The following is a 22393-nucleotide window of genomic DNA, read 5'->3' as shown; positions in this document are numbered from 1 at the left end:
TTATCTAAAATGTCTTTCAATCAAAAGCATCTCACACTGTGTGAGCATGAATGACATAACACGCCGACCGGTAACACGATTTAAAAAAAAAAATGTGTCAAGCCTCATCTTGTCTGGGCTGAACCTTGTTGAAATTGCCCAGTCTGAGTCCACCTTAAAGCTCAAAGCTAGACTCCATGGATCTGATCTTGGTTGGTCCATAATTGGTCGATAGTAAAACTAAAAGTGTACATAACAGGTTCTTGCAGCGCTAAGAAAGGCAAGTTTAGTAACGTCTAATGGTTGAATGTGAATGTGCAAAAACCTGCTGTAGCCAAATTATCTGGAGACGCCCGTATTTAGAGGTAAATTCACTGCTGTACAAGGAGTTATCAGCTAGAGAAACATTCAAGCCAGTCATTTTAAATACTCAGATTGCCACTCCAAGTTAGTGTGAGAGAAACAAGTGTTCTGAATGTAAATTTCCGTGAACTAAACCTTTATCGGAGAGCACAAACTACTTCATTGAGAGGATTGTATTGTCCTTGTGCTCTCAGGTGACAACAGATCTCATTCTGGTCTCTGAATGTTTATGAATGTGGAACTTTGCAAAAATGCACCTAAATACTTAAAACATGCTTATCGTGCTTTTGGCATTCTGTGCTTTATAAAAAATAAAAAAAAACTCATGGTGAATTATCTCCTTTTCTGTATGTCTAGACCTCATTTGCTTTCAACTAATCAATAAAACTTCACTCCTACCTTGCTGCCAATGTGTCCAATTGCTTTTCATTATTTACTCAACTTTACAAATACCTCTGTTATAAAATACCAGCAAGTTTTAATAATAGTGACGAAAACAAAAGCATTCATAACTTCCTTTTATTGCATATGACTACACAGTACAACACATATGCATCACCCTCATTACGGGGCATCGTAATACACATGAAAAGATTGATGTGCATTTACAACAGCTATACAAATTAAGAAATTGTTTTTTGGTTTAAAAATCATTCAGTCACTTGTGTAGAAATCCTCAGTTACATTCAGGAGGAGCCTCTATGCAGTTGTCATCACTTCTGCCTTCCGATAGGAGCCGACAGTCACATCTCTCAGTGTGAACCCTGCCTCGCCTGCAGTTTACTCCCTTTACACTGTAGCTGGCAAACTATGGCACGGGAGTGTTCACGACAACGACACCACAAAGAGTTTCTCATTGCATGATGGTAGTTGGTTAAATTACAAAAAAAAACTAAACACCGAAAGTTACTTTCAAGACACTTAAGGAGGAAACTGAGCTTTTGACCCTGCGACTGACAACAGGGCTTCTGAGCGAAGCCTGGAGACCTTCTGGCGGGCGCGTCGGGCCGTCAGGTCCGCGTTAGTTTGTCCGGGGGCATGAATCCCGAGTCCCCCAGAGTCCTGAGGGCCACCCGGCCGCTGGGGCGGATGGTGAGCCACGTGATGCTGCCGTTGTTCAAGCCCATGCGCAGCCAGCCCTCTGCAGGGAACTGCAGAGCCCTGAGACACACAGCAAAGACAAAACAATTAGACCTACTGGGAATGGGCATACCAGTGGACTGGAGCCACCACAGACTTATTAAAGGGGCACTACACCCAAAATAAAACATCTGGCATACTCTCTAAATTATTTTACACATGCCACAAAGCACATATCACAAAGCTGTAAACCTCTTATAACTTTGGTTAGAGAGTTATCCACACATAGAAGCAGTGACTCTTCACTTCATATGGCCGAGAAGTGGACTAGGCTGTATGCAGCAGCTTTGTAAGTTTACACTAAACAAGCATTTTCTTTAAATGAGCACATCCAGCTCGATGATATGAGCAAGCACAAATTTGATCTGAAACTCTTATGGGAAACAATTACGGCATAGTCTGATACTGAGAACGGTTAGCACAACAGGAAGCCAATAGCTCTGCGGCACGTTAAGGCCTCGGGGCTCTTGGCCTCGGGCCGCGGTGCGACCACCGAGTCCGCCGGCGACACAAACCTGCAGACAAAATAACGGATGACATTGGCATGACAGACGATGATCTCGTAGCTGTCCTCCTTCTGCTTGGGGTCGGCCCGGTGGATGTAGCGGCGGAAGGCGGCCTCGATGCGGGCTCCGTCTTCGTGGTACTGCTGGAGGACGGTAGAGAGGTTGAGAGCCGCCGTGTCAAGACGAGAGGGGGGGGGTGTTCCCTTGTCGGACCCCCGCCCCCGTCAGCACAGAGTCAATACATGATGCTGCTTTGCATTGCGGGGAATGGGTGAGGAGTTTCGTTCCAAAAATCAAGAGATCAACCGTTAGAAAAAGTTACATCTGCCATTTACAACATGACCAATTTGTTTTTAAAGGGTAGGTAACTTAAGTCCTTGATTGATCTTTGTAGCAACTGAGAATGTAATAACTGTTGGATAATGTAATAACTAATAACTATTATTACATTATCCGACTGTTATTACAGCATCAGTTGCCACAACGACATTTTGGAAATAAACTCTTCATATGCTCCATTCCTGTTGCACTGCACTGATGTATTGGCTGTCTGTGGGCTGGTGCCTTCAGGTGTGTGAGCCTGAACAAGCACTTGACAAGACAGGTGCGTAGACACCGCATGGGCAGCAGAAAGTTAACTTAGCGAGTACGAGGATATGCAAATGCGGGAAAGCGGCCCGCTCCAGGTGTAGAGTGGGTGCAGTTTCTCTCACCACAGCGTCGGGCTTCCAGTGAGTGACGGGTGGCACCGGCTCGATAGGCGCGCCCTCTCTCAGCAAATCACAGCTCACCAGCTCCACTCCTACTACAGCATTTAGCAGAAGAAAAATGTTCTTCAATGGATGTATGCCAACAGTGGCGTGCCAATATGAATATAAAGCAGACCACCTAGAATGGCTGCTGTGGGGGAGCCCTCTCTGAGTAGCCCTTTCCAAGACTTCTTCCATTTCTTTTTTTAATTAGATTTTCATGGGAGTTTTTCCTCATCCACAGTTGTGGGTCTAAGGTTGGGGAATGTTTTCATCTACTGTTTTCATAATGTTATACAAATAAGCTTGACTTTTCAAAACTTGGAAAATTGTCAAATTAACACATTAACAATACATTTCCTGACTTGAAAAAACCCTAGTAAGAACCCTGGATGTTGAACACTGCAGCATTTGTATCTATCGGCTGACCTGGGAGGTGCTTGCTGATGATGTTTGCCGTCTCTGTAGCCCTGGCCATGGTGGAGTGGACCAGAACGTCATACTTGAGTCCCAGCACTGCCAGGCGCTGGCCTGTCAACTCAGCCTGCTCACGACCTGGGAGGAGGGATGCAACGCTTAATACAGCTCACACTGGGTCCATTTACCACAAGGTCTGAAACAAACCGATCAAAAGACCGCTTTGTCGGTTCCAATCACAAGACTGTCTGGGGAAATCTGGGTGGGGAAAGTGAACAAGAGATGCTCTTCCCTCTCTCAGCAGTTACTGTCAGTAACTAAAGCCTGCTCATACACTTCAAGACTGTGGTTACACCTGTCTTATATACTTCACAGAAGGTCTGTTCTGAATTGTTGGGGTCCACTAGCAAATTTGGCATCCATGTGAGCCACTAAGGAGCACTCTCAATATAATTCCACTTTTTAGAACTGATTTAAATTACTCGCTACTGCCTCCCGTTGTGTATTTTTCTGAGGGAAGATTGTAAGAATTAACAAACCAAACAATAAGCAAACTAGTAATAAAGGACATTTTATTAAAACAAGTACTGCTTGGTGGTCCCCATGTATGCCGAATTAACCAGTGGATCCTAACAGGTCAGAGAAGGTCTTAAGGCATGTTCTGCCAGGTATGCATGCTTGCCAATAAACAAGGCAACGTTAAACAAACAGATTTTGCAACAGAGTTTCACATGATGTTCTCAGAGAGAGCGGCACACATTGGGGTATGAATGTGTATTTGCAATCTTCCATTCCACTGCAACTTCTCCCCAGGCTGCTGCTGTAAATAAAAAATGTGTTCCGGGTCAACTTGCCAGGTGACATAATGGAAGAAACTAGCTAGCCAATGAATAACTGAACCTAATGGTGTGAGGATCCTCTCCTTGTCGCCGTTCCCGCTCAGGTTGTACTGGGAGTGTCTGATGAGGAGAATGTTGCGTGTTGCTTTGGGTTTGCCGTTGTCCTGCTCAGAGCTGGGGTCTTCAGTTGCATTCTCCTTCTTCTTCCCATTAGTCAGTGTGGACGGGTCCCTCCTGAACACAGTAAGACAAGGTGATGAGATTACAGTGGCTTTGTCTCGCATGGTTAACTCAACACATGGAGATCTAGGTTAACACAACTAAGGTTAATGACATAACATTTTAAACAAGTGACAGTATGGTACTTGGAAAACTCTTTCTGTTACCTTTCCTATGGAGAGAACTGTATGTCCAACTCCATTAAAAAATCTGGCAATTTAAAGCTACCTCACTCATCGGCAAAACTGCAGACCTCGTGGAACAAAACTTGTTACCTTTTACAAATCCTTAACGTCCACTGTTCAATTCGGCATACATCCAATACACCAAGCAGAACTTCCTCCAATAAAATTTCAACTTTCGGGACTAGTTCGTCTGTTATTCCAACAATCTCCTTTAACCAAGATACACCAGGTGGATAGTAGCCAACAGGATGAACCATTTCCAAAACTTGTCAGTTTATTGAAATCAAGTGCTGCTTATTCACGTGGGTTCTAGCGATTCATCAAAGTCATATGTCATCTTCTACTAGGTTTGTACCTTCACCCGTAAGCAAAGCGACATCAATTTAACAGATTTTTGAATGGGGTTTGGCGTCCTGTTTCGTCCATACAAGAGAGAACGGACGGCATTAGGGCTAGGACCACGTTAATATATAGACCGTAGAAAAAGCCTGTGAATTCACATACTTATCCCAGTTGAAGTCCCAGGCGTGTCCACTCGTTACTGGTGTATGACTGGCAGGTGCCCATGCAGGCTGTGCTGCTTGAACGGCAGTGAACCTTGACCATCGACTGGCTTGCTCTCCGCGCTGCTCACCGAAATATCCACGGGACTCAGCAGCGGCAGCCGCTAAAACTAAGACTGCAGAGCCTCCAGCGAACCCACACACAAGTTTTAGAGTTTTCCTGTACGACATACTGGAACCTGCTGAACTATGAAGCTAATGCTAGCCAGTTAGCTAACTCTATAACTAGCTAGGTGTTCACTCCCAGAACCAAATGCGTGCTGGCGAATGGTGACGCACAAGAAACGTATGGTTTTCTGCTGCTAAGAGGCGTTTACCAGTTAATCCCAAATCGCCTAGGGGCCGCGAAACGCGCTTTCTAGGGCAAGAATATTTACCAGCGGGCGTCTCTTTAATCGGAAGCTAAAAATACACTGTGCAACGGAGAGCTAGCCACTAGTCCTGGAAGCTTACCAATGTTAGCATTTTCCTGGTACAATCATGACGGTGGCCCGTCCAAGCCAAAACTGTTGGCGTTCGCATAAATTCCGAAGTGTGCCACTGGATGGCGCTCTAATCATATGACCCATATTACAGACTACAGTGGAGAGTCGATAACGTTCCGTTCGCTCGTATAAAGAGACCATGTAGCCAAAGTCCACTCAAAAATCCGACAATTTAGCATGGCCTTGCTTATCGCCTAACATATAATCATCACAGAACACGAATAACAATGTATACAAATCGTTAGCGTCTGCTGGTTAATTCGGTCTATAAAAGACCACCAAGCAGCACGTTTATGTCAATAAAATCTTTACTTTTATAATTGGTTCACACTGCTCGCCACCAACCTCGATTGTGTATTTTGGTGGGGGGTGATTGTGGGACGAACAGACAAATTAATTTTACAACAGTTGTTTTTTTATTTAAACAAGTGCTGATTGGGAGACTGTATGCATGCCGAATACAAGAGTGAATCCCAGTGATTTGTAAAAACCCTTTAAGCCAAGTGTGGCGAGGTGTGTACGTTTGTCGACAAGCAAGGCCACACTAAACTGACAGACGTTTTAAATGGACTGTGGCCACGCGAGAGAACGCAACGTATCGGGGTTATAACTACAGAGCAGCTTCCAAAAGACTTAAGGTAATCCTCCAAACTTCGAGAGCCATTTTGCTATTAAATCCGTCGAATGCAGCAACGCGGTGATTTAAATCAGTGCACCTTTGCGAGAACTCATAAGATAAGTATATCGGTTTCTTTTTATGAAAGTGTCGTATTAGCTTCGTTTCTTTTATGAGGTGCGGTGGACGAGTGTATAACTGTACCACCTGGTATTTCGTGAAGACACTCGCAGGGTTTGCAGAGAGGCTCCACCTTTTCAAGCGGTTCAGTGACCTCACCAGTGGGCTGGATTGTAAGGGTGGGATTTCCAGGCTCTCACAGCGCTCCGTGTGTTTCTGCCTCTCTATCTTTGGATCTATGCGGCTTCAGCGGCAGCAAAGACGGATTGGCTGAACCTCGAATAGCTGTTACAGATATACATTTTGCACACTGGATCTTTTTACATGCGTCTCCAACTGGAATAAATAATTGAGGAATGTGGAAATTACAGAATGCCCAACAGCGCTGGAAAGAGATTTAAACCCACCAAATACATCCCGGTGTCCACAGCTGCCACACTTCTTGTGGGATCGACCACTTTATTCTTCGTTTTCACGTAAGTTTGTGCTGCTTTTTGCTCTCATTCGCGGTAATATCTGGGGTCTGTGATACAGTGCGAGCCCCGCCATCGCAGAGCCTGGAGTGAAATGCAGTGTGAAGTTTGCATGGGAGGATTTGAGTCACTTCGGTTGAATAAGTGATTTTTATAGAAGTACACCTACCGTAACGGAGCATCCAGGCGTCTCGCGGTGGTTTGCAATCATTTTGCAAAATCTAACCATATGCTGCCTTCCTCTGCTGCCCCACACGTTCATTTCCCACTATAATATCTGCAAGGCAAACTTCGCCCTAAGCCATGCAAGTTTAACGGCGTTATGATGATCGTGCAGGAGCCGACAGCTTAGGCCGCAGCGATTCACTTTCCACTGAAGAAATGCTGCAGGCGGTTGTTGATACAATTAAAATGGTTACATTGTCCCTGCGGGCGGTAGTCGCTGGTTCCTCTACACTCGCTGTGTTCGGGATGATTACACTGTCACACAACCCATCAAGGAGCATTACAGTCATCTAGGCCAGGGGCTCCCGAAAGTGGAGTCCCCCAGGGGTCCTTTAGGGGCCCCCCAGCTAAATGAGGAAGAGGTTAATGTCACTGTTGTTTCACTCGCTAGAAGTTAGCACAGTGAGAGATAGAGTATAATGACTATTCTGATCATATGTTTCCCTGCACCCACTGTTATCTCCTCCCCTAGAGTATAGGCAGTTATATAATTCTGTACTAAGTCATATGTACCAACAAAAATCCTCTCATGTGCCTTTGGAGACAGTTTTTTTTAATCAAATGAAGTATGTGGTCTAATTTAGTGCTCTTTCATATGAAAAAAAGTTTAGGAACCCTAGACACAGGCCAACCAAGCATAGGCCCATCCACTTTCCATTGAAGAATTGCTGCAGGCAGATATTGATGTAGTTCAAATGGTTTTTATTGTCCCGACAAGCGGAGGACAGGCTCTTGACATTGGTTCATCTGCACTCACTGTGTTCAGGATGATTACATATTCACACAACCTATCAACAAGCATCAAGATCATCCAGGCCAGGGACTCTTTTTTTTTTTTTCTCATGTCGAGGATTCTCAAATAGAGCCACTGCAGACTGAAGCACCACCTACACACACACACCTATTGAGGAAAGGTTTTGTCCCAGGCACCCCCATCTGATGAATGAGGATATTACTGCTGATAGATATCACTTTAATACACAGGTGATACTGTATAGGGAGATAACAGTGGAGGGAGTGTATCTGCAGATTAATTGAAGAATAAACGTGTTAGAAATTATTTTTCTCCATCCAGTGTGATGATGAAAACATAAAAAACCTATAAGTCCCAGTGGTCCAAATGATGTGTCATGGCATATTAACAACTAACATGATACACATTTTTCAGTACTTGGCCCAAATGTATGTTTTTTCCTTAGTATGTGCCCACAGTGCTTTTTCACTGTAATGCCTGCTTCTCTCAATACACTCAAATCTTGTTTTTTTTTGTGCTGATATATCATCCATTGCTTGTTTACACCACTTTGTACTGGATGTGTGATGCGGTCTGCATTGTCAGTTCTTTACATGGAAGTGTGATTTATCCTTCCTGGGCTGAATCAGGAAAATGACAGAAAATGCCTTCACAGAGTGGCTAAGACTGAAGGAAACATGTGGTTGTGGGTTGCACTGGCAGTTTGGATTGTAGCTTCAACAATCCCATAGACACTCCTTTCCTTGGACTACCGGCTAGGGCTTTGCATAAACAAATGCTCTGATTTACAAGCCTCCGTGTAGTATGAACGCTTCATGATTTAGTTGTGGTATGAGGTTGTCGTATTTTTTGTTGTTGGGGTTCATGTCAATCTGTGCGTCAGGGTTCCAACCCCTCAGCAGATGGTTGGAGCGTGAGGATTAAGACTTTACTCTGTTGCTCCTTCATTTCCCAGTTAAAGGCCCAGAGGATTGAGCCACGTATAATGGAACCCCCTGGGGAGCGTTACATGTCCAAACTAGGCCATGCCGCCCCATTCTGATCCACATAGAGTCCATTATGGTGAAACCAGGCACGCTTTGTGTTTGGCTGCTGAGCTCCGCCATGCATTTACATCACATGCTGCACAGCCATTTTATTTCTGATACTCTTACCTGGAGTGACCTGCAAGAAGATTCCTAGATCAGCAGCATTGCTTGCAAGTAAATAGTAAGGAGTGCAAAGGTCAAAGCCAAATATCCCTGCATCCCCAGTATATTCATGTACACCAGGTGAAGCAATGAGACCCAGGGACAAAGTGTGTGTGTGTTGTTTTCATGCTTAGTGTGTTACAGTGTGTTAAAGGACTTACTGTTGCCAGCAGGCCACTTGGTGTCATATGGGCCATGGAGGAAGAGACTTGGAGCCAGCGCTGGCACACACACACACACACACACACACACACACGGTGGTCCGGGTGCTACTGTGTCTGGCTTACTGACGCCTGACAGTTTGTGTTTCCCTCAGAGATAGAATTAGAACACATTAGTCGAGAAGTATTTATATCGCCGCAGCAGGACCACGACTCGTCACTATAAAAACTGACAATAAATTAAGACTTCAGTCACGGTAAGAGCCATGATATTATTAATCCCACCGTATCTGTGTCTATAACGAGATTCCATTATAGCTTAGACATCTCACTGTATCTAGATTACACCCAGCTGTGTTTGGCTGCATTCACAACACCTTGTTCTACCTTAAAGTAATACTGCAGAGTGGCTCAATCACTGCCAAATGCATAAGATTTTACCTGCTATGGAAACAAAACAAAAAAAGCCAGACTAGCCATTATCATTTGCTGTCAAGCCTAATAGCCCATATTTTAAGGGCAGGAATGGTTAGATGTGTGGAAACCATCAATTGATCCTCTAGACAAGCAGTGTGTTCAGCAGTTTTTTCTGAGCGGGGGCAGATTGTAAGAAGAGGCGGTGGCATTTAGAGGCAGCAGCTCCCCAGGCCCGAGAGGAGAGCCGGGCACGAGAGCAGGGGCCCGACCGGAATCTAATCTTCAGCTTCCACATCTGTTTCCTCCCTTTCACCACGGATCCATTGAATTGGACTTAATTCAGATTCCTGAAGAATCCCCATTGTGTTGCAGTCCGCTCCAAAGTTTCTTTTGAAAGATTTTTAAAGCCGAAGGGATTGATAAGATGTGGAGTTGCAGGAAGGTGGGGAAAGAGAGGGGACGACTTGCAACCAAGGATTCATAGTCGAACCCCCAGCATCGTTCATACTGACTCATCCATTCCCCTTATGAATATTTTATGTAATCTACTTTACATTCAACAGTTGAGACGCCCAGGGCCAGAGGTCCTGGTGCTCCACGCTCACACTTGGTTATCCCAGTGTTACAGCTGAGATTACAGGTCTCCCTAAGTGCTCCCCCCCCCCCCCCCCCTTGACTGCTTTAGACCATTGTGGTAATCTCTCTCATATTAATTGAAGATCTAAAAGCATAAGTGAATGTTTGTTCATTGATCCTAATCCGCATCCGGCGTGTGATTGCTCGTGCTGAGCCGCCGCCACCGTCTCTTTTGTCGAGGGGTTCGGTAAACAAGCGCGCGATCATTAATGCCTCGCCGCTCGTATTAGTGTCCATTAGAGCCGCGCTCGCCTCTCTCCTGTGTGACGTTAGCGGCTGTGCGAAGCTCTGTCTCTCTCTCTCTCTCTCTCTCTGCGTTTGATTATAGTGAAATGAATTGTTGGTTTAACTTGTTTGTGCTCGACGTGGGAGCCGGACCGCCTCGGCTGCCCGTTTTTAAATATCGCTCGCATGACTTCGTGGCTGATTTGGGTTTAGTTTGTTTATTTAAATGTTGTTGTTGGTTTATTTTTGAGGAGTTATCGCCGAGGTTCAGCTGTCATGATGGCGATTCGTTTCTCAAAAGGGGGAAGAGTGCTCAAATTAGGCATTCACACCCTCACACGCTATAAATATGCCCTATAGTAGTCTGTTCAGTAGCTGTGCTCATGAAGCAGGGCTTGCTGATGTACTACTGACAATGAGCAGGGGACCCAGTTAGTCTGAGCTTTTTCATTCAAGTAAGATTTATGTTCAAGTCACACTGAAATGAAAAATGACTCTTCCCCCTTTTTAGCTCATTCTATCATATCATATATCTGACAATTTATGTCAAAAAATGACAAAAAAACGAAGTTTCTTGTATTTTAAATCAAAATCTCATTACTTCCTGGAAAATGGAAAATCTTTAGCGGTGACATCATCATGTACCAGGAGGCGTACATAAAAATTCCAACCAATAAAACAGCACAGATTTTTGAACAGTCCCACTCCCCAATCCTCCACCTATCCCATCAAATAAACCTGCCTTTCTCTCCCCCTAACTGATGTCCCACTGGTTTAGACTTTTGAATGATCCCTCCTCGCATTATGTCCCGCCCCAATATCCTGTTTCAACGGGAATTACATCACATTAAGGAAGCAAGATGCTCTCAAAATGTCTTTTCATTGTGACTTTAAGGCAGCGGAATTGGTTCCAAGCACACAAAATGATTCCCCCCGATTCCCATGAGAGTAGCACATCTGAACCCTCCAGCCCATCTGTATTCCCTCTTTAACACGTCCGACCCGTCTCGCCACCTGAAACGTCAGCTGGAATGTTATTGATCTCTCCTCCATCACACGCTGTCACAGCATCAGACATAAGGAGCGATCCCGTCTTCGTGTCGCACAGAGGATAAAACTCTGATAATCTCCACTGGAAAAACCGCCAAGGCCAAAAGTAGCCGGCGACACTTAGAGACAAGCGAACCCGGCAAGGCCAGAATATGCCCTTAAGCTATTCATAAAGTCCATGCAGCACAGTCTGCTGGTCTGTGGAGATAAATGCTGGGTTTTTTTTTGTCAGTCTGCGTGGTGCGGCCAGCTTTGTCAGATTAGATACAAATGTAATTTCCTCTGTAATTCCTCTTCCATCAGCACCTTCGGGTGAGGCTGGAGATTGACGACTGCAGTGCCGGGTGTCGCCTCAGCTCTCAAATGCCTACTTTAACAGTGATAGGGGTTAATGTAACAGAGCGGGGAACGTCACTCTCCACTTATAGACCTAATACAGAAGATGAGGCCAGCGTTATTGGTTGTACTAAAGCGTTTTCTTGTATTAATATCATCCTGAGCTCCATCCATAACAGTGTGTGTCTCTGTGCTTTTCATATCATTTACATGACAATAGTGAAACCACAGCATGCCCTGTATTCACTTATTAGCCGTGATCCATTCAGAAGGAGATAATTCTCACTTTCTAAACTGTAGTTGATGTCAACCCTAGACCAGTGGTTCTCAAAGTGGGGTACAGGGACCACCTGGTGTCCTTGAGAAGGTTACAGGGGGTCTATTTAAGTTTCACTATAATATAATTCACTAGAAATGATCTGACTTAATGAATGTGTAAGGATGACTATTCACTTCCCCCTCTCTCCTGTCTTTCTGCTCACTCTCGGATGCATGCTATCTAATGGTGCAGGAATGCCTTAAAACCAGCTGAAAAATAAAGAAATGTCCTGGTGCTAGTTTTAGTCTTAGAATAGAAAAATAGAAAATTCCGCCTTTTTTTTTTTTGTTTCACTGGGACATCGTCAGTGTTTTCTGGATTCAGAAACCTAAATCATTCACAATCTTCGCATTCCTAGGTGATAGAAAATGCTGACTCAGAATGATGATCAAGTAAACGTCAATAAGAGTGAATCTGAAGAAGTTGCTTCACATGCCGTGACTTTGATCTAATCTTTGTCGTACAGAAAGTGCAACCAGAAATGCAAATGGAGCTAATTTTGGACGGATTCTGTCGACGCTTGTTTAAAAATGGCTCCCAGCAAACACCAAAGACTCATTTGAAACAATGGAGACAGGAGGATGACTCACGCTGCAACTCCAATGGGAGCTTTGCACGTCTGAATCTAGACTCCATCGCTCATATATTTTTAGCTGCTGACTGTTTGACAGTAATGAGATCAAATGTATATTTCAAGCGATTTTCTTGATCTAATAAAAAGGCGGAGTGTGTGTAGTGGAGTTGAGGGACTTCCAAATGGCTAGCAGCAAACCAAATAGCATGCATCCAAGACACACACACACATACATACGGCTAGTCCCAGTCCATCAAGTGTGGCAGGGAGCTGCCATATATCAGCCTTGTCTCCTGCCTAGCCAAGGTATGTCCAGCTGTTGTGTCTCCTCAGAGTAACAGTCTAGAGCAGTGGTTCTCATAGTAGGGCCTGGGGTCCACTAGGGGTCCTTGACAGGCTCCTAGGGGGACCTCAGTAAAAGTAAAGGTAGTTTCAGAATCACTTAAGGTGTTTAAATTCACACTGCTCAATTAAAGTCACACTGGAATGAAAAATGACTTTTTTCGCCTTTTTAGCTCATTCTGTCATACCACACACCTTTTGGACAATATTATGCCAAAAAAAAACGACAAAAAAAGTGTGTTTTATTGTATTTTTATATCAAAATCTTGTTACTTTTAAACAGAAAAACCATTGCAGATTTTTGAACAGTCCCACCCCCCAATCCTCAGCCTCTCCCATCAACTAAAACTGCCTTTCTCTCCCTAACTGATTTCCCATTGGTTTACACTTTTTAATGATCCCTCCCTGCATTATGTCCCACCCCAATATCCTGTTTCAACAGGAAATACATCACATTAAGGAAGCAAGATGCTCTCAAAATGCAGTTTCATTGTGACTTTAAATCAACCAATTTCATTCAATTTCATAATCATCGCAAGACATACAAAAGAAAATGATGTATATACTGTAACTCTATGCATTCAACATTGTGTATTCTATAGCTGTGTGCGTTCAAGGAGCATGGCATGCAGTAACTTTGCAGCCGAATAGGTGAAGTGTAGTTAATGACCAGTAGTTTTTTTTGGTCCGGTGTACCACAACAAAGTTATAGAGAACAGGAAAGTAATCTGGAGCTGCCACCTGGTCCGCCCCTCCATCAAGGCCCAACCAGCAGGCTGCTGACAGAGCTTCAGTACAGACGGACAGGACTGCCTCAGCGCTCGGCCTCCATCGGTATTGATGAGTGAAAGAGGTCCAGAGAATAAAGGGCCCAGTCATCTAATCTCATTCCGTCCCAGCCTGCCTGTCACTGCTTGACAACTAGGTTAAGATAATGCTGACAGATCCGCTTCCCTGGCTCTCCACCACGCATCCTTGAGCAGGCTTCTGCCTCGATGCCGCAGGAGAACACAAATCTGCACCAACTTCAAGCTGCATCACGGAGGTCCTGCTCAATTCGGTTCCGTTCTAATTTTCACCTTTGCCATTCCTTTGGCATTTTTAGGAATGCCGCAATGAAGCTCCCAGCTCCCACTATTACTGAAATAGACGCATTGTATAATTCTTCACCCGGGCCGATTTTATAATGTGTCCCCTGTTTTGTGGAGGGAAGTAAGTGGTTGTGATGAGGCACTGTGGTCCAGTAAAATCCCATTTGCATAAGGCCGCATGCTTTTAACAGGTTTTAACAGATCTGTGTTTGCAGATTAGCATGATTTACCATAGAACAAAACCATCAACAACCTAATCTGCAACAGCAGGTTGCTGTTAGAGAATCCAGAATGCAAATCTTGTTCTTAGCATGATTTTTCCAGCCTGGTCTGAGTTACATCTTGAGCTTTAATGTGACTGGGTACCTTCTAAAATTAGCCCGTCCTGTTTCTGCCAAGCTCTGAACTTGTGTTTTTGTTTTTGCACCCTTTTGTAACACACGTTGAGTCTGACAAATTTAATATGCCTCGAAGAACAGGGAGGAAACGCCTTTTTAATTTGTCCTAATCTGTCATCTGTGCTCCAGATCAGTCGAGCGGGATGGACATTTACATTCATTTTGTATCCCACTGCCGCTTTTTTAATGTGTTCCTTTTTCCGCGTTCTATTTAAAGTCTCTCGGTTTCTCTGAAGCAGCGACTTTTTCGGAGCTGCGGCCCTCGCCAAAAAAAAAAGTAAATTGCGCCTTGTGATGCCATAGCCGGGCTAAATGGATCCATGTGTAGTCGGTGCACAGCAGTGTGTGGGCGAAAAGTGCGGGAAAGTTTAGCGAGGTGCTTTTCGGAGTTCGCTCTGTCCCCTCCGCCCCCAACACACCCACCCCCCCCCCCCCGTGCCTCGTGCGAGCCGGGGGCCCGCCTGGAAAGTCTCCTCTCGGGGAACATGTGGGATTCATTTAGACCTCCAGCCTCTCCCTCCATGGGTGTCTCCACCCTGTTTCCCCTCCTGTTGTTTTGCCACAGGGAGACCATGACTAGTAATAAGTAGAAACAGAGCTCTACCTCTTGACACACCCCCCCACCCCCTCCCGGCTAGAGAGGCTTTCACAGCGGTCGAGGAAGTGTGTACCGAGCCGAGGCTCCCGGTGTTTACAAGAGCGTAGCTGTGTGTCCGTCTCCGGGACAGACAGGAAGAGAGGCAGATAAACCCTGTGATTAGAGGGGCAGGTCTTTTTCATATGTTTGCCGCTTTTTTTGAAGTCGGCAGTTTGAAAAAAGAAAAATTCCCCGGAGATGACCCGACACAGCAGCTGGCACTCATTCATCTGTGTAGTAGGGTTCGGGTGTTTTTTAGGCTGATCCCTATACCTATATTTTTAGCTTGAAATTGCAGATAGCTGATATTTTTTCCTGAAATTCACTATCTTTATATGTGACCATTTTCATGCCAAAACATTCCAAAAATTGTGTGTGTTTCCTTGTTTGTTGGCAGTGTGGAGCCTCTGAAACAACATTTAGACCAAGGGACACTCTCCTTTGAAACCCAAGATGATAATAATTCAAAAATATATTCAAAATGTTGCGTTAGAATCAATTCAGGTTAAGGGCTTCCCATAAACAACCAGTGTAGGATTGATCAATTCTACAATAAATATGTAACAAACTGCATCACATCCATCATATCAGAGGTGGACGACGCAGACTAGCTGTTATCCAATCTTTAATAATAAATGGTTATATCAGTCGAACTCTACTGTGAGATGAGTGAGACGACTTGCTATAAATACAAGTGGTCGCTCCAGGCTTTGAAGCCGTGGATCCAGGGGGCGACAGCCATGCTTGCCACTGTTAGGCTTTGGCCCACTTCCTTTGTAGTTCACTGCAGAGGAGACCTCGTCCCGTCACGGCCGTCACATGCCGTTACTTCACACCTCTCTGGACACTTTATGAATAGGCATCAGCTTCATATTAAAACCAGCCAAATGCCTTGTACTTAGATAGATAGGGATGGCCTTTTTTTGTCCATGCATGTACTGTACTCACACACACACACACACACACACACACACACACACACACACACTGGAAGGATAGAGGAGATAGCATGGGTGGAGTGCATGTCCCTAAAGAAAATTGAACCATTATCTTTGATACAATACAGTAAAGGCCTTTTTTTCCCTGCTCTAACATACAGAGGATTGTATTTTTCTTATAGCTTTATCTGCTTGGCGGTTATTTCCCCTGGCAAACTGAGGAAGAACCTATTGAATTTGAAGGGACAGCATTGTCTGTTTTATACATTTGTTGCTTTTCTTTTTTTTTTGCTCAGCTTCTCTCTGTTCACCGTATATGTTTGAGTCATCTGTATTCAATAGCAGCGTGCCGACCGCGAGGTTATATGCCAAGCCTTGCCTTTATATCCTCCAACAGCTTCCACCCAATCACAAGACATCACCCATTCTTATGATATCTGAAATTATTGTCGAACCCCCTGCCACCAAAACATATATGAACAGGCAGATGGTAAGCTAGACTGTAAACCTTCTATATCTCAAAAAAGGACTACAGCAAGTAAAGTAAACCCCACTGAAGCCTGGGCTTGCACATGGACTAGATTGTAGGTGGGTCAAATGTCTATTAAAAAGAATGGCGTCAACAGTGAGGATATTCTTAAGTGGGATTTAACTGACAACGGACAAAACGTTTTCGGCCCTCAGGCCTTGATCGTCTGTGGATTAGAAGCCCACTTCCGTCTTATAGGGTGTTTGTGGGTCATGCGGAGCGATGTCACTGTCACAGTTGGAAATCTTGAAGCTAAGGTTTGAAAGGTTGCAGCTCAGTTTTGAATCTTGTGGGAATTAATTTCATATTTGAGGCTCTGTTGTCGTAAGAAAGTAATTTGTACACTTGAAATAAAAAAAATCTGCCTTTGTAATTCAAGTTTATATAATACTTGTGAGAAATTGTGGAATGCTTGTAACTTAATGGTTATAATTGTCTGATTAATGGTTTTGTGTATTGATGTTGATTGTTCCCCTGTTGCAGGCTGGGGAACTAAACTATATAATGTAGGTTTAGTTTAAGTGATTTTTTTTGTTTTAGATCTGATCAGTGCTTGTATAGTGGAGGGGTGCATCTTGGACGCAAGACTTTACTGTTGAGCCTTGGGGTGAGATCATAGGCCTGATTCCACACAAGCCTTCGCTTGATATCCCCAATGACAAAGACCAAGTTTCTTCGTAACCACTCACCCTCGAGCAGAACGCATGCTTACATAAGATTCTGTGTATTGATAAAGGACGACTGATCTGCAGTGGAACAAAAAAAAACTGCATTTGTGGGTTTCCTCTGTCTCGAAAAAGCCTTATCTGGATGTGTCATCAATGGCAGAGAGAGTAGAATCTGGTTTACTTCTCTCTGAATCTGAATGTGAAGTGATTTCATTCGACACCCCGCACTTGTTTCACATGGCTATTGTTGGTTTTTTCGAAACAGAAAAGGAAACCCACAATTGCTGCTCAGCTGTGATATTTTTATTACACCATTTGACGATTCGTGATATGAAATGTGGAGAACGAATACTTCTGATGTTGGGGAAGGAAGTTGTTGGCCGCAGCAGTGTCAGAGACATCGCTCTGAACCCTCTGCCGGGGAGCAGCCGGCCAACTCCTGGCCATGGATTTCCTCTGCTAGACGTGTTTTCTTTGGCCCGGCAGTGTATCAAATTCAGCACAAAAGCCTGCAATCAGTGTGTGTGTGTGTGTGTGTGTGTGTGTGTGTTATCCAAATACAGCTTATGAAGTCATGGTTGCTGTATCTTTGACTGGAAAACAAGGACAGGACGTTTGCCTTTGCTTTGGGGATGCTGCACTTTTCACTCATCCTTCCTTGGAGACAGTATCGCCAATAATTCTTCCCATGCAGAGTCTACAGCAGCTCATGTAATTGAAACCATAACAAGGCTGTACCCCGGGCCTATTAGTGTTATGTACATAACGACAGAGTTTTTACTTATTAATGTGATATGGCTCTTCCAAGCAATCTTTTACAAGTTAATTGGGTTGTCTGGATGTTTGTGTTTGGCAGCCACAGTAGCAGGAGCCGGTGTCCATTTGCTGTAGGTCTTCTATAGGCCAGGGGCCAGGGGAAGGGGCTTTATCCTGCCTTATCTCTTCCAGGGTGAGGATGTTTTCTGTTTGTTCTGCCTCTCTTCTCCGGGGAAATCACTGAAATAGTCCATCTGGTGCGATGGGCCGGGACCCAGAGTGTGACCTTTTTGGTGAAACGGTTAACATGACTTACACTGCACAGGCAAAAACTGTGTCATTGGCTAATGTGCTAAATATCAACGGGCCCGGAGCCAAATGAGCTATTGAACTAAAAGCAGAGCCCTTGGGTGCCGGCGCTCTGAGCACCGTGGTTTTGCTTGTCACTCAACCCGGGGCCCGCTTTACTCCCAGTTAGGATCTCAGCTGAGAGTCTTAATCCAACCTACACATGGCAGCGATCTAATTCTGTGACCTGGTTGTAACCGGTCAGTTTAACGACCTTAACCCATTTGATCGGAGCTGACGTGAGCGACAGACTTTGTTTGTTTGTTCCCAGAATCTGTCGCTTGCGTCGCATCACTACTGCCACCATGTACGCTCTCAGCAGTGTGAATAATTGCTAAAGTCCCGATTAAAACTGCTGTGCATCCATTAGCCACCCGGCCAAATCCAGCTGATCCCTCCAAATTGTTTTCGGCGCTCCCCCTCTTCACGAAGACAGGGGGACCTCATCACTAAAGCTAGACTGAGCTCTAGTGCGGCAGTGTAAACAGCCCATTAAATAGAGTGTGGTACTCCAGTGTGTCCTGTATCAATAAAAGGAACTGACTAAACTTTATAGAGATGTTAGGCACGAATCCATGTAGCTTCCGCCTGGAGACCCGTTTGTAATTCCCTCTGACCTTGCCTGTCTTGATTCAGCGTGTCCTGTATAAATCATCGGTCTGTGTGTCGGTGTCAGACGAGCAGCTGAATGAGGAGTCATGTGACGATATGCCTTATTCAAATGAGCTCCATGTTGAAACTGAAAGTAAGCCCGGGCCTAGGGTGGGGAAACCAGGAAATACTCCCAACCAAGGCCATTCAACAAAATCTTGCATAGTGCAGCTTCAACTTAAGTGAAAATCTTTTTATCTCTTTTATTTGTTTGTTTGTTCCTTTCGAATGTGCATCGAGAGCCAAGTTCACCCGATACGCACTCGAGTCACGGCGGAACATCCACTCTGCTCTTTATCTCTCAAGCATCTCCTCCGCTCTTCATCTCTCCCTCTGTCTCTCTCTTCTCATTGATACTCTTCTCCTTCAGTTCCACTTTACCCACACGAGGGATAGAAGTTAAATAATGCAACGCTTATAATGTACCTCCGTGCGCTGACTTTTAGCATCGGTCGGGATAACTCGTGAATATCAATTACCTTGTTTTATTGGACATTACGCACGACCGTACCCCGGCTCTGTACCAGCCGCCCTTCTCAATTTATTTTCCCCGTTCTCATCCTCCTCTGCCGTGTGTTTTGCGAGCACATCGGTTAGTGTCAGTTCGCATTTCTACCCGCTGGTTTCACCTCTCTGGAATTGAGTTTTAATCTGCCTGGAGTCTTCGCCCGCGGTCTAAACGAATTAAAGGATGCTGCAGTTAGGCTGAGCTTTGCCTCACTGTGACAAGTACTGTGCAAGTGCCTGACATGAGTATATACTTCTTCTCTCTTATTCTTATAGTACATTTTTGAGTCCTAGCATGGGTTCGGGGGGAAAAAAAAGTCCTTAAATTTAGCAGAAATTTGCCCTTTGTTACCCTGTGCTAAACTCCTGCGCTTAAGTCTCTGCATTCATTTAGTGACAAGGCAATTCCCCTCGGAGATACGGTTTCATCTTCACCACTGTGGCAGGTTAAAGCCCCTCAGATGCGTGCCGGTGGGTTTAGCCTGCCTTGCATGATGTATCTTCCTCTGTGTTAATGAAATCATTCGGGGGTTGCGGTGCTTATCTGTGACCGTTCCTAACGCATATTTCAGCCTGCACTAATACGCCGGGTGCCGCAAAAATTGAGAAGCTGCAACTGAGAATGTGTGCAGAATGTTATTAGGGAGGCTTATAGGTCTTCCCTGTAGACCCTATTTTGAGTTCAGAACAAAGTCTTCTCGCCAAGTCTTATTTGAAGACTTGGTGGAAATTTCTTGTTTTCAGAAACTTTTATTCTGTCTGAATTAAAATATATTTCCAAAATATATCACTAACTATCTCTAATGAATCTGATCTACATGTACTAATACATTTTTGTATCTATTTTGTATCTTTCAGCATATTCTGAAGTAAATGTGAAATATATGTATTTTTTTCCTATATGGTTCAGCTCATAGTAAGCCTTGCTGCAGGGAATCAACAGTGCAGTTCGGTTGAGTTTAGCTGAGCCTTGGTGATTGACAGCTGTAATTATGCCGTTGGAGTTGGAGAGCAGGTGCTGGTGGAGAGATGACCAACAAGGGAACCGCAACTCCCTTCAAAAGCCTCCCGATTGATTTGAGTTAAACCCAAATGAGCACTCCCCAGCAGAAGGGAGGAGGAGGAGATGGAACCACAAAGAAAATGCTGAGTGGTCAGAAACCGCACCTGGTTCTGGGAAGCACCAGCGACATCAACAAATTGTTCAGGAAGGTGCAGTGATCTGGGATAGAGGAGGGGCGACAGGACAGCTGTCCCAGACCCTGAGCTAAGTAAGGACCCAAAGGGGCCCATGCTGAATTCACTGTTATGGGGAAGTTATTGATGTACGCCCCAAGTAGAGCCCAAATGTTAAGTTTCATCCTGGGCCCTGAAAAACTTTAGCGCAGCCCTGGCAGGGTTCGGCAAGGACTTGGTGTTGTTGTGTCTGGAGGAGCTGAAAACAGGCCCGGCTATCGGTAGGGGGTGGCAGGGAATGTGAGGACAGCTGCCCATGGGGGCTCCTCTCATGTGGCATGGATTGAGGTATAGAGGCAGCTGGGGCAAGAAAGCACTGATACATATAGAGAGGTGGGGCTAAAGGGGGAAAACTGGAAAAAACATGCTATGTGGTGCATTGTCCTCCTGCTTGTAAATTCCCACATAAACCAGATATTTTTAGATCATCAGCAGTCTAAATCAGAGCAGGTATTACACTATTTTAGCAGCTTGTCATGACATTAGTCATGTTGGCTTTTACTAATTTGACTGTCTCCACTGTCAACAGACTGTAAAATCTCAAGAATGTGCGATTTGCAATGGTAACGGGCATAGAGAGACACTGAAAATACACAAAAAATATACAAAAATGTGTACGCACAGTATAAATACCCTTTTCTTTGGCCAGTTTTTGTATATATTTTAAACATATCTCTAAGCATATTCTGAGGAATATGTGAAATTTATGGGGTTTTTTACCGTTTGGATGGTAGCATTGGTGGTGAGGTAGTCATACTATTCAGCACAGAATCGGGTTCAACCAATATATATTTTTAAAAGCTAATGCTGATACTTTTGGATTGAACTGCTGGTAGCCAATATTTTGTGCTAATATGCAATATATTGGGTTATGTGACAATTTTTAACATTTAGACCATCATGTGACACTAAAACTCTCTTGAAACCAAGGATAAGAATAAAATAACTTCCCAGAGACAACCAGTGTAGAATTGATCAATTCTACAATAAATATGTAATCAAACAAACTGCATCATATCCATCATATCAGAGGTGGACGACACTGACTGGTCGATATCTGATCTCCAACAAAAGACTAATATTGCCTCGATATATTGGTCTAACCCTAGTGCAGAATGCAGCCTACCATGTGGACCAGACGCCTAGAGGCCGAATGGCAGCAGAGAAGCAGGTCGGCGCCGCTAATAGATCTGTGGGTCATGTCCTCACATCAACCTGCTCGCCTGGCCTGGCCCCGCGCCTTGGCACCGCTCTCAAAGTCATTTGCAAAGACAAGAAAAAAAAAGAAAAAAAACACGAGCAAGAGTGCAAAGGGCTTTGATCGCTTTGAACGATTAAAGATGTAATCAGACATAAACGGCGGCATCACCGCTTCCACTTTTGCGTCGGCCTTCCAACGCTTTTAGAGAACAGCTATGAATAGCAAGGGCATTAGCTGTAGCTGTAGGAAAAGTGCTGTTTACTGCGACCTTTTACTCCTCCGTGTGTTGTCATTAGCCTGCATAATCACTTTTCCGTGGCTCGTGGGGTCGAAATCCAGCGCTAACCCGCGGGTTTGGCGGGAGCGCTCGCAACTCCGGTGACGTGCCGCGACTCCTCTGTGCCTCCGGGGCGGTCCCACGTTAATGCACAGCACTTTAACCCGGAGTGTCTGCAGACATGTGGTGCTGCCATGAGAGGAGCGTCGACTAGGAGGCAGGCTGCCGCTGCTGCCGACACGTTTTTCAAGCCCCCGTCGAAGCGAAGCCTCG

At 44.7% G+C, this 22393-nt stretch overlaps 2 protein-coding genes across 6 annotated transcripts in view; one reads left to right on the top strand and one right to left on the bottom strand.

Annotated features, from left to right (window-relative positions):
• Positions 1 to 845: 845 nt before the first annotated feature.
• pgam5 (PGAM family member 5, serine/threonine protein phosphatase, mitochondrial) lies at positions 846 to 5437 on the bottom strand. 5 transcript variants are annotated; one of them, XM_071534306.1, is made up of 6 exons: positions 4902 to 5437; positions 4055 to 4227; positions 3167 to 3292; positions 2702 to 2793; positions 1998 to 2131; positions 846 to 1503 (listed from the first exon to the last, which is right to left on the bottom strand). In XM_071534306.1, exons 1-6 carry the CDS (start codon positions 5129 to 5131, stop codon positions 1353 to 1355), a joined length of 906 nt encoding a protein of 301 aa, XP_071390407.1. In that variant the 5' UTR covers positions 5132 to 5437; the 3' UTR covers positions 846 to 1352. The 5 variants fall into 5 exon arrangements, with proteins under 5 accessions (XP_071390407.1, XP_071390408.1, XP_071390409.1 ...); XM_071534307.1 differs by having other exon boundaries at positions 1998 to 2128; XM_071534308.1 differs by having other exon boundaries at positions 2702 to 2790.
• Positions 5438 to 6534: 1097 nt separating this feature from the next.
• zdhhc8b (zinc finger DHHC-type palmitoyltransferase 8b) overlaps positions 6535 to 22393 on the top strand; it is a 65321-nt gene continuing 49462 nt past the window's right edge. Inside the window, exon 1 of the mRNA XM_071534313.1 lies at positions 6535 to 6657. Within this exon, the coding sequence (XP_071390414.1) occupies positions 6554 to 6657 (104 nt within the window). The 5' untranslated portion in view covers positions 6535 to 6553. The remainder of the gene's footprint in view (positions 6658 to 22393) is intronic.

This window comes from Centroberyx affinis, unplaced genomic scaffold, assembly GCF_046629955.1.
Source record: "Centroberyx affinis isolate AG114_WGS23_722 - 3 ecotype Tasmania unplaced genomic scaffold, CSIRO-AGI_Caff_v1 ptg002513l_1, whole genome shotgun sequence".
Lineage (NCBI taxonomy): Eukaryota > Metazoa > Chordata > Actinopteri > Beryciformes > Berycidae > Centroberyx > Centroberyx affinis.
The sequence above is the reverse complement of the archived record's forward strand: the minus strand, read 5'-3'. Positions and strand labels throughout refer to the sequence as shown.